Below are 12603 nucleotides of genomic sequence, written 5' to 3' on the forward strand. Positions count from 1 at the left end.
AACAGAATCACTATGCACAAAAAAGGAGCCCAATTACGTCTACATTTGCAGAATTCAAGGCCTTTTTTCAGGGACTATTAAATGTTCTTTTTTTTTTATTACATTCTTTAGAACTTCAACTGCATATGCGAAGGAGGTCCGACATGCACCAGATAGCTGAACAATGACACAGACACACACACACACACACACAATGAAAGGCACACACAGCCCAAAGGTGGTACAGTACCCATGGGCTCCTCGTCTGCTAGGCCATCTTCAGGTTCTGGAAGAGTCATCTCTGCATAAAAGCTCTCTTTATAAACAATACGAGCATGCGGGGACACCAGAACACGAACAGTCAAACCACAGATACAGACGGCAGACAATGAAAATAAGGCACAGTGAGACAGTGAGACAAAACTGAAATACAGATAACTGAATGATGATAAAGGCTGAATTATTCTCTACATGAGAAACGTAAAAAATGACAGACTGATAGTTATTGAGATGTCCAGCTGCATTTTTGTTTAGCTGAAGCTACAGAAAACGTTTTCTCTGTTGATAAATATTTGACTGCTTATAAACTTATTGTGACGTATATTAGGCAACCCACATTATTTGGCTGAAAATAGCAAAAAAAAATGCAAAATTGCTAATAATTGGTATGTCTACTATGAAATTTTCAGTCGTTAATAAATACACGTGAATAGTAGTTTTGTAAATGCAAAAATATATTTTCGCTATTTCATTTATGCAGTTGAGAAAAAAGTGTCAAAATTACTTCAAATGTATTTAGAATAAAATATATTTTGTTGCATCCCTAGTAATTAAGCATCACTTAGATCACCAGTTGGGACATTTTATAGTGCTAATAAAAACAAGAAACTGTGATTAGTTCTTGAAAGGTTTATTTTGCATTTAAGACGAGACGTAATAAGAATAAAAAATTCATAATAAGTAGATTAATTAGTAGCAGGAGAAGCTATCAAGGCTGGGTATTAAAGAAAGATCCACCCAAAGGGTCAGTCTAGGGCAAGATGGTTTGTTGCTCAAAACTTTGTGAGGGAAGTGTCACTCAGTTCACAGCCTGCGTTATATAATACTGTATTGCTGTAAAAAGTTTTAGGGAGTCCAAAAAATCTCAGTTCACGCAGACCAAGGCCGGAAGCCACAGTTAAATGTGCATGACCTTCAGCCCTCAGACAGCTCTGCATGAGAAACTGTCATGCTACTGTGACCAAAATAGCCGCAAGCGCTTCAGAGCACTGTGAAAAAAAAGGCTGTCACTTAATGAAGTCCTCCCTGCTTTAAGAAACTCTGTCAAGAAAGGAGAAAGCCATTCATAATTTCTATACTATATAACATAAAACATACCAATATTTCTGATCCTAGCTTTACCCTCCTGGTGTTGGGGCATCATTAGTGATAGGAGGAGTCTTAATAAGTGGGTTGGGTAATTGGCAAAGTATGCTGCATCATGAAGAAAAGAATCAACCAGCAAAAATTCAACCAGCAAAACCGCACCAATTAGTTTCCCCAGCTCCTTCAGAAAAAGTCAAGTAGCACAGCAGTAAACATACCTCTGTCACACTATGGGTCTTGCAGGAATCAAATTCTACATTTTATTATATTTACAAAACAAAAATCTGTTGTTCAGATAAAACACTACAACTTTTGTGACAAAGGTTCAAGAGAACAAAACCTGTTTTTTGCAGCATCTTAGAAAATGTCCCAACATTTCAGAAAAGGGAGTTTGTAGCATTTATTAAAATATCACAGGTAATAAAAGACAAATCAATCAATCGTGTCAGGTGTGTACTGGAAGTACATCACAGAAGACATTACGACTCACAGTAAAAAGCACTGTGGGTGATAATGATCTTTACCAGCAGAGTTTAGCAAAATTGTTCGTTTGAACAGGTAAGTTATTAACGTAAAAAAAATATGCTGGCCCCATGCAGGGTATAAGACCTATTTTGTATGTAGGTTTATGGCTAAATATATTAAAATATTTTGATGATATAAGCATAGCATATCAAACGTTTGGAGACTTTTGAGGGCATAATATTTAAGTATACTATAAGTTTGGAGACAAGACTTACAGTTGTGGTCAAAAGTTTACATACACTTGTAAAAAAACATAATGTTATGGCTGTCTTGAGTTTTCAATAAGTTCTACAACTCTTATTTTTCTGTGATAGAGTGATCGGAACACATACATGTTTGTCACAAAAAACAGTCATAAAATTTGGTTCTTTCATAAATTTATTATGGGTCTGCTGAAAATGTCACCAAATCTGCTGGGTCAAAAATATACAAACAGCAACAAAATTTGTCAATTTTGGTGATGTAGCGAGTTGTGTCAATCAAATTAGCTTCATGTCATGGCCTCTTCACTTCTTGTAAGTGATTCTGATTGACTACAGCTGTTGACTTCTCATGAGCCCATTTAAATAGGGCTCATTTGACCCAGTGATTAGACTCAGCTACAAAAGCTACAATGGGAAAGTCAAAGGAACTCAGTGTGGATCTGAAAAAGCGAATTATTGACTTGAACAAGTCAGGGAAGTCACTTGGAGCCATTTCAAAGCAGCTACAGGTCCCAAGAGCAACTGTGCAGACAATTATACGCAAGTATAAAGTGCATGGAACAGTTGTGCCACTGCCACGATCAGGAAGAAAACGCAAGCTATCACATGCTGCCGAGAGGAGATTGGTCAGGATGGTCAAGAGTCAACCAAGAATCACCAAGAAGCAGGTCTGCAAGGATTTGGAAGCTGATGGAACACAGGTGTCAGTCTCCACAGTCAAGCGTGTTTTACATCGCCATGGACTGAGAGGCTGCCGTGCAAGAAAGAAGCCCTTGCTCCAGAAAAGGCACCTTAAGACTCGGCTGAAGTTTGCTGCTGATCACATGGACAAAGATAAAACCTTCTGGAGGAAAGTTCTCTGGTCAGACGAAACAAAAATTGAGCTGTTTGGCCACAACACCCAGCAATATGTTTGGAGGAGAAAAGGTGAGGCCTTTAATCCCAGGAACACCATGCCTACTGTCAAGCATGGTGGTGGTAGTATTATGCTCTGGGGATGTTTTGCTGCCAGTGGAACTGGTTCTTTGCAGAAAGTAAATGGGATAATGAAGAAGGAGGATTACCTCCAAATTCTGCAGGAAAACTTAAAACCATCAGCCCGAAGGTGGGGTCTTGGGCGCAGTTGGGTGTTCCAACAAGACAATGACCCAAAACACACATCAAAAGTGGTAAAGGAATGGCTAAACCAGGCTAGAATTAAGGTTTTAGAATGGCCTTCCCAAAGTCCTGACTTAAACCCCATTGAGAACATGTGGACAGTGCTAAAGAAACGGGTTCATGCAAGAAAACCATCACATTTAGCTGAACTGCACCAATTCTGTCAAGAAGAGTGGTCAAACATTCGACCTGAAGCTTGCCAGGAGCTTGTGGATGGCTACCAAAAGCGCCTAGTTGCCGTGAAAATGGCCAAGGGACATGTAACCAAATACTAATGTTGCTGTATGTATATTTTTGACCCAGCAGATTTGGTGACATTTTCAGCAGACCCATAATAAATTTATGAAAGAACCAAATTTTATGACTGTTTTTTGTGACAAACATGTATGTGTTCCGATCACTCTATCACAGAAAAATAAGAGTTGTAGAACTTATTGAAAACTCAAGACAGCCATAACATTATGTTTTTTTACAAGTGTATGTAAACTTTTGACCACAACTGTATATATTATAAACTTTTTTTATTTATTTTGTAACACTCAACTTAAGGCTCATTAAATATCTTTCTTTATTTTTGAAATGCAGGCTTTGTTTAACTATGCTTAAAAGCACATAATCCTTTGACCCTTGTTTGTTATTTAAACAAAAAAAGGTAGAGTATAGATAAGTGCTAACATTAAAACAAAGATTAATAAAAATAGTGCATGCTAATTAATAATAACTATTTGAAAATGATGCATCTCCTAAGTTCTTTTGTTTATAATCCAGTCATTATCCATTTTAACATATTAAAATGTGCTACAGATACAGAACAGACAGTAGAACAGTGAGGTAAAGAGTGCTGTGTACTCACCTGCAGGGGATCCAGAGACAGGGGGTGCCACTTTTGTCTTGGTGTCTGTTAGCTTGGAGACGCTGTTGGCCCGCATGCGTGGGTTCAGCTTGCTGTCCGCTGGGTTGGTGGCGCGCAGACCCAGACGCAGGGCCGTCTCAGCTGACACCCGTGACGCTGTGCTGCGACTGACCGTGGCCTCTGAGTCGCTGCGTGCTGAGATGGAGCCCAGTCTGGTGCGTCTGGGCTGGGCCAGCATGTCGATGCGGGACGGGGCTTTTCTGCCTGACGGGGGCTTGGAGGTTGAGCTGGTAGTGGAGACTTCAGAGGCTACAGACACTCTGTCTGCGTCCGCAAGGTCAGTGTCCGATGTGTCGCCGAGCCGAGCGCGTCGTAGCAAGGATGCTCTGGTGGGTCGAGGCTGAGGAAGCCCTGCCTGTTGTTGACCAAGAGACAAATAAATAAATAAAAACCATATTTGACCCACTTTCACATGGCCGCTGCCGAGTCTCTTCTAATGCTGCCATATATCATCCGAACTTGGGTCAATAGGTAAGCACAAAAATAGGATTTTTAAATTAACAACCAAGATTTACAACTAATCATCAATGATCATTCAATCAATAAAGAGACCAGTGGCTAACACAGATACCAATAACTAAAAGTTGATCAAAAACATTTGCTGCCTCCTATCCCTTAGAGCCATATTCTCAATGTAGGGTTCAGGAATCCCGAGAGGTCCAGGTTTTCCTACATGAGGAAAATAATAAAGCAATAACTGAATTATTTTCTGAAAAGATAGACAATTAACAACGGGTTTACCTGTTTCCCCACAGGTGGAGCGCTGGCCTGGGAAGTCCTGCTGGACTTGCTGGTGTGCTTGGTGCCTTTGGAGGAGTCCAGCTTGGACAGTAAAAGGTCGTCAGTAGATGTGAAAGGCCCACGACCGCCATGAGAGCGGCTAGAGTAGGTCTCCTGGTCAGAGGAGAGCACGTCTGAGATGGGCAGTGAAGATGTCTGTTCGTCATCTGTCAGGTCCATCGAGGGCTGACGGGCTCGTGAGATAGTTTGGGTGGTGCGGCGGACGTCTGCACGGCCGTCTGGAGCCTTTGTCTTGGCTTTTCTCTCCAGGCGTTCTCGTGCGCTTGCTGCACTCTTGCCAGCAGAGCTCAGGTTGCTCTTCTCTTTGTGCAGGCTGCTCAGGGAGCGCCGCTTCTGTACACCCTTGCGCTCTGCCTCGCTGACCGCGCTGGCTGTGTCCACATCCGACTCTGGGGACAGGGATCGCCCTGTAGCTTGGGTAGGGGACGTTGTAGTGTCCAGCTTTTTCTCGTCACGGAGCTTGGCCTCCAGAAAAGCCATAACGGCCTCTGTGTCTTTCAGCAGGGTGGCTGTGTCCATGCTTCCCGCAGAGTCGCTGCGCTCTCGGCCTCCCACCTGCCGGTTGATGCGCGGGATGAGTTCAATGGGAACGTTCCCGCTTGGCTTCTCGATGGTGAAGCTTCCCTGACGCACCAGGGGCTTCCCACTCCTTTCCCCATCGCTACTTTTGCTCTTGTCCTCAGTGCGCCTCCTGCGGGACTCCTCACTCTGCTTCTCTGAGGGACGTGTGGGAGGCTTGGAAGAGGATGTCTGCATTCCACCTGTCCTGCCCTGTTGGGAGCTTTTTCCGCTTACGGTGTCCTGTGTAGAAGGGGCACATTCACCATCCCCTTTGTGCTCACTGTGGCGTTCCTTCTCCTGGGGCTCAGTGTCCTGTTTTTCGCCGATCTCAGATCGCAGGCCAAGGGTGGAGGAGGTCTTGCCTGGTTTACTTTTGTCGTCAATGGGGAGCTGAGGCAGAGTCCTTCTCTTCCGTTCACACTGGCTGGAGGTGGCAGAGCCTGAACTTTTTAAAGATGGGTCCAAGGCATCAACATCTAAAAGACACATGCTTTGTTTGATTTGGGTTGATTTGGGACTTTAGGAAGCTAACGTAATACAAAAAAGTTTAAAATACATGCTTAAAATCACAATTTGCATTATAACATTTAACATTGCAAATATTATAGACCAAACGTGCCCATGTCTAACCCTGGATAATCAAATGGCACCAAAGTTCAGTTAATGTCAGTTAATGGGACATTAGCTAGTATTGTGATCCATATCTTCTGCCATGTCCCATCAAAGCTGAAAAACACTGCATTGGCCTGTGGGTACTGCAGTGAATGTGGATATGAGCTCTGCTGTTTGCACAGACAATTCTAGGCAGACACCTCCAGACACTATCGTTAACACCCACTGCACTGTCCAATGTTGTAATGAATTTTATGACATATTCTTGTTTATATTACACTGTGAATCAAGGAAAGTTAAATGTTTGTACAGGCAGGCCTTGCTTAATTTTACAACGCCTTGCCATGAGCACACTGGCAATGAGCACATCAATGTTCAACCTCTCTCACAAGATAACATGTAGAAACTAACACGACTAATGATTAATTAACATACTGCTATCCCATGACTTTTACATGCAAGAAACCTTTAAATTGGTGAATAACATTTTCCTTGATTCCGAATCTAAAAATGATTCTTTATGGAAAGAAGAATGGTTCTCCTATGGCACCATTCAATGAACCCTTTGTAGCACATTTATTTTAAAGGGCATATCCCTTAGTAGGGCACTTTGTGTGTCACAAAATATAATTTAATGCACAATCTGGGTGTTAAACCCACAATTTCCTGAAAAATGTTGTGCACTATAAAGGTAGTAGGAAACTGTATGACTCTCATCCAACAATTTAAGCATTTAAATGGTTCACAAGTTCCTAAACTAGCAATTTGGTTTAAATTGCCATGGGTTCATTTAGACAGAAGTACCATTTACAAACTAGACACACAGAAATTCAGACTAAATTATCTCTCCTCTTCTACTTTTGAGATGGCGACAAAAAATGTTAGCATCAATATCACCTTATTTTGTGAGTTTATTAGCTGGTTGCATAGCAAAAATCTGATAACTGATCAATTTATGTAAGCTTACGCGTTTTCCAATTATGTAATTACCTACGTTTATGTAAACTAATTTACTTAAACAGATTACTGACAAACTCTGTTGTTCTACAGTAACTGGATTATGAAGTGCATGTAAATGCACTAAGTTATTATGTGTATCAAATTTGTTTTTGTTTGCTCCAGGAATAAACATACTTTCAAAGGGTTTACTGAGGAGTTTAAAGTGTTTAAATACGCAATTTTCTCAACTGGACTTTGCCCTCCCTCCCAGGACCCCCAGGGACACTCTTGATGTACAAAAACAAACTCATTAATTAAGCATACATTCCACATTAGCATTGCCTGGTTTTCACATCAGAAGTTTTTTTAACACAAAATGTACCACATCAGTTCAGAGAGAGAGAGAGAGAGAAACAGTACTACAGTATTCAGTGACATGAAGATATGTACCTCGTTCCTGATGGACAAAGACTGTGGGTTCTGCCCCGGAACCCTCGGGATCAGTTCTAGTGTGATTAGCTGCTAAACTGGCCCACTGGGAAACCCATCGCGGGCTGCCGATGGCGACAGACTCGTCCACAAGGCCCTACAAATGAAGCACATGTGTTAGGCTCAATAGTAGTCAATAAATACACTCGTACTAGTGACTCAGATGGTGTGATGACCAAGATGTCCACTGAGACCGATGAGTAATTATGAGTGGATAATGTAGCAAGACACTCATCTGATGAGAAAAAAATAATTTCTTTAATTAAATGTGCCTCTTTTTATATATTCACAATGGATATGGCATTAATTTTGAGAAAATCCAACTTGAAACACATTTTTTGAACTCCAATTGTGTGCATAATCTAGTTTTTGGCTTTGGGTTTGACTTAGCATATTCAGTTTCAAAAGGTTTATTGAAATGTTTATTGTTCTTAAACACAAGACCACTACTCTACGAAGACTCAGCACAATGGCTGCATGGTTCCATTAAATTTGTCCCTGTGTGTGTATATGTGTGTGTGTGTTTGAGTGTGTGTGTGCCTTGAGGGGAGAGGGAGCACTACTCCTCCTTTTCATTCTAAACTGGGTCAGTCAGTGAGTGGCCTACTCTGTGTGTAACAAGGAAGTGGTCAAATAAGGGAATGCCTGACATTGATTAAAAGCTACTGAAGTATGCCTTTAAAAACAGTAATTTGCATGCAGCAGAACGCTGCACTATTCATCACATGATCTGGGAGCACTTTTAAACAACCTAGTTTTTACTCCAAAGCAAAATTACCATTATAGGGGAAGTGTGGGGGAGTTGTGCTCCTTAAGTAGAGTGTTCATTTACTGTACAGCTAAACATGTCTGTGCATGGGTTCAGCATATATAGGATGACAATGATGCATAAACCTATGGGAAATAAACTGGAACAGCAGATATGTTTGTGTTTATAGCACAATTAACAGTATATATATTTAATATACAGCATACGTACAACACATTTGTCACATGTCTAAATGTATTTGTGAGTTGTGTGTTAAAACTAAAAGAGCCTAAACTGTAAAAATACTATATGGATTTATTTTTTCATGTGAAAAAAAATAAATGGGGGAGGGGATCTCTTCCCTCATGCTACTGTGCTACAATGCTTCCCTCATGTTACTATGTGGGACAAAATACTTTGAATCTCCAAAAAGACACTTTATATATGTGTTTAAACAGATTGACTGATCACTTTATTAAAATCTCCTTCTTTTAAATACCCATCCAACACCCATTTGTTCTTTTAGCTCCACTTGCCATACAGAAGGACTTTGTAATTCTATAATCACGCACTGTGGTCCATCTGTTTGTTATTTGGATGGTGGGTCATTCTCAGCACTGCAGTGGCACTGACATAGTGTGGATGTGTTGGTGCACTGGTACAAATAGATTAGAAACTGCTGAAGGTTTTAAACACCTTAGTGTAACTGATAGACTAAGAATAATCCACTAACCATGAATACTCAGTCAACAGTGTCCTGTGTTCAGCATCCTGTGTGCTCTGATGAAGGACTGGATAGTGAACAACACATTTTTGTTTTGTGCCCTATTTTAGCAGTCTAGGTGAGCTTGATTTAGGGTGTGTCAGTGTGTCTTTGCTATCATAACAATGAAAAAAGTATGCCTTGCCCGAGTGTGTTTTGGGCATAAAGTGAAATAGACCAAACAGCAAGACACTTGCCATTCCCTTTAAGAGACATTTGCGTACAGACTTTGGTGGATTGTTTTTTTTAACGGTGCAGTCCTTATGCAGCAGAAACTGACATACACGTTCACGATGAAAAGGAGCGTGAGCAGGTCGTTTACAGGAACAGCAATTTTACTTTATTGTGTATTCTGTTTATTGATGATGTAAATCAATGTGTCTTTAGCCCTATCCGGATGGTATTAGTTTCTCAGGGGGACGTCTGAAGCAGCTAGGAACGACCGTCTAACAGAGTGGACAGTGAGTGGATACAGTGTTTAAAAACTCCAGCAGCACTGCTGTTTCTGATCCACATATCTCACTGCCAGTATCACTGCAGTGCTATGGTTGTGACTGTTGAGAAACAGGGCAAATGGAGGATAATGAAGTATACAGAAAAAGATAAAAAAGAGAGAAGGACTACAATCAGTTATTATAGAACTACAAAGTGCTCCTATATGGTGTGCGCAGTGAATACAGTTTAATGATCGAACAACACATTCTAATCACTATTATTTTACACTGTAAATAGCATTATATATATATTTATTTCATTTTTTTACAGGGATAAGCACACAGATTTCAATTAATTTCACTTTTATTGTAAAAAATCAAATATTTATTTATCAACCTGGATTACATTAACATCAGTCGCACTCAAAATCCCCTGAATAGCTATATCACTGTAAAAAACCCACTCACATAATTTACATGATCATTGAGTGTGCTGTAAATAGTCATACAATCAACAATAAAGCTGTGAGATCTTGACATTACCTCAGCTTTAGTGGTGCTGGTCTTCTTACTGTCTTTTCCAACACCTTGCTTCTTCTCAGGGCAGCCGGGTTCCTGAGAGTTCTCCACCCCAAACACCTACGCAAATACACAAAGCAGCACAGAAAACCAGGAGGAATGAGACCAGAGAGCTGCGAGACACCTGACAGCAGCTTAAAGCTCGGAGACTGCAGAGCACATGTGCAGAAACCTCAGCTCCATGGCAACCGTTTGAGAAAACGAGGCCTAAAACAAGTGAAGCATGAAAAGGAGAGTGTTAATTAGAGCGGCTGCTTAATGCACACACCTCCAAAAACTGTGAAGCCTGAAGAAACCTTGAGCTCTTGCTGATGCTAATGATGGTTAGCATATGCAAGCTGATCTTTTCGTTTATTCATATGTTCATGCAGTTTTATTTTTTTGTTTTAGCAAGGATAAAATTGTATTATTTTCAGGATATATATGAGATTTAACGATACATTTATTAAGAGAATTGTCACAATATGCAACGAATAACATCAAACCTAAATTGCTTAATCCACATGCAGAAACAGAGGGAGCTCTTTGTGCTGCACATTGTAATTATGTGACATAACTAAACTGGAGGCAGAGCGAGGCAGTGTGATGTTGAGTGTGGCTTGCAAAATATTCATACCCCTTGAACTTTTTAAAATTTTGTCACTGTACAACCACAAACTTAAGTGAGAATTCTATTCTATTGAGAATTTAAGTGATAGACCAACACAAGCAGCACATAATTGTGAAGTGGAAAGAAAATGATACATGGTTTTCAAATTCTAATCAAATACAAATATAAAAAGTATTCAGCCCCTTTTTATCTGAAACCCCTAAATAAAATCCAGTGCAATAAATTATTTTCAGAATCACATAATTAGTTAAGAGTCCAGCTGTGTGTAATTTAGTCTCAGTATAAATATACCTGTTCTGTGAAGGCCTCAGTGTTTTGTTTGAGAACCATAGTGAACAAACAGCATCACGATGACCAAGGAACTCTGACCAGACAGGTCAGAGATAAAGTTGTGGAGAAGTTTAAACTAGGTTATAAAGACATATCCCAAGCTTTAAGCATCTGCAGGATCACTGTCCAATCCATAATCCAAAAATGGAAAAATAATTTTACAACTGTATATCTACTAAGACATGGCCATGGTCCAAACTGACAGATGAAGCAAGGAAAGAACTGCTCACAGAAGCAGCCAAGAGGCCCATGGTCACTCTGGATGAGCTGCAAAAATGCACAGCTCCACAGGACAACTATAAGCCGTGCACTCCATGAATCTGGCCTTTACAGAAAAGTAGCAATAAACATGCTACTGTTGAAAGAAAGACATAAGAAGTGCAGTTTGCAGTTTTCCACAAGCCATGTAGGGACAAAGCAAACATATGGAACAAGGTTCTGTGGTCAGATGACACCAAAGTTGAACTTTTTGACTGCAAAGTGCTTTGTGTGGCAGAAAAGTAATATTGCTCATCACTCTAAACACACCATCCCCACTGTGAAACATGGTGGTGGCAGTATCATGTTCTGGTGATTATTTTTTACAGCAGCAACAGGGAAGCTGGTCAGAGTTATACACATAGAAATCATGAAAGAAATTTCACTCCACTTTCATTCCATTTCAAAATGATGTGCTGATATATATTACTATCTATCAGTCTATCACTTTAAATCTCATTTAAATACATTTAAGTTAAAGGTTGTAAGATGACAAAATGTAAAAAAAATGGAAGGACTATAAATAATTTTGAAATCTACTATACTTTTTAGCCTGGGACAATTAGTGCAGCTAAGCCATGTGCCAAAAACCCTTTTAGGAGCTTTAAATTAATTAAATTAATCTTTATTTTCAAATCAAAATCAGGATATCCAGCAATATTATTACACATCAGAATATTTTGCCTATATCATACAGCCCTTAGTGGGCAAAAAGACAGAATAAGTAGCAGGGTTACCATCCAGTGTAAAACAAACACTTCCAGTGTGAAGAGTTGCTGTGTGATTGACTGTACAGACAGCTTCAGAAAAAATCTGAGCAATCCTTTTACAGACTTCTGAAAGCCACCAAAGTGTGCTTAAGTTTTAGGTTTTGCTTAGAGCAGTAGTTCTCAGTCCTGGCCCTGAGGTACCACTACCCTGTCTGTTTAGAATAAGTATAAACTCTAAAACCTGAGGAGGTGTGGTCCCAGGATCAGGATTAAAAAACGTCTGACTTTGCAATCAGGTATATAAAAACGTCAGCAGGCATGATTTCTGTCCACAAATAAACATCAATTGATCATTTTGTTCTTGGTAATAAATAAAATGGATAGCTGTTAAGCCAAATTGCCTTTAATTTCATCTTTTAATCACTTATTTCATTTATGGTTTGGCTGTTTTCTCTAAGAAACAAAGCTATGTATTCGTTCACTACACAGCTTTTTCCCTCTAAATGATAGAACCACTATGAAAATGGAAGCAAGCAAAAGAACACAGCAGATGTGAAGTTAAAACACAAAGCTTTAGTGCTCCCTGAAGGTAAAGATAATAAAGCACCACAACTGCATGGTTAGAC

At 40.0% G+C, this 12603-nt stretch overlaps 1 protein-coding gene across 7 annotated transcripts in view; it reads right to left on the reverse strand.

Annotated features, from left to right (window-relative positions):
- cep170aa (centrosomal protein 170Aa) overlaps window positions 1-12603 on the reverse strand; it is an 86185-nt gene that overhangs the window by 12877 nt on the left and 60705 nt on the right. For 4 of the 7 annotated variants that reach the window (XM_049481361.1, XM_049481357.1, XM_049481356.1 and 1 more), the window contains 5 exons: window positions 10034-10129; window positions 7507-7642; window positions 4885-5981; window positions 4084-4498; window positions 230-295 (listed from right to left, as the gene is read on the reverse strand). In XM_049481361.1, the coding sequence (XP_049337318.1) occupies window positions 230-295; window positions 4084-4498; window positions 4885-5981; window positions 7507-7642; window positions 10034-10129 (1810 nt within the window). The remainder of the gene's footprint in view (window positions 1-229; window positions 296-4083; window positions 4499-4884; window positions 5982-7506; window positions 7643-10033; window positions 10130-12603) is intronic. The other 3 variants (XM_049481358.1, XM_049481360.1, XM_049481359.1) reach the window with 1 other exon arrangement.

The sequence above is a fragment of the Astyanax mexicanus genome, chromosome 7, assembly GCF_023375975.1.
Source record: "Astyanax mexicanus isolate ESR-SI-001 chromosome 7, AstMex3_surface, whole genome shotgun sequence".
NCBI lineage: Eukaryota > Metazoa > Chordata > Actinopteri > Characiformes > Acestrorhamphidae > Astyanax > Astyanax mexicanus.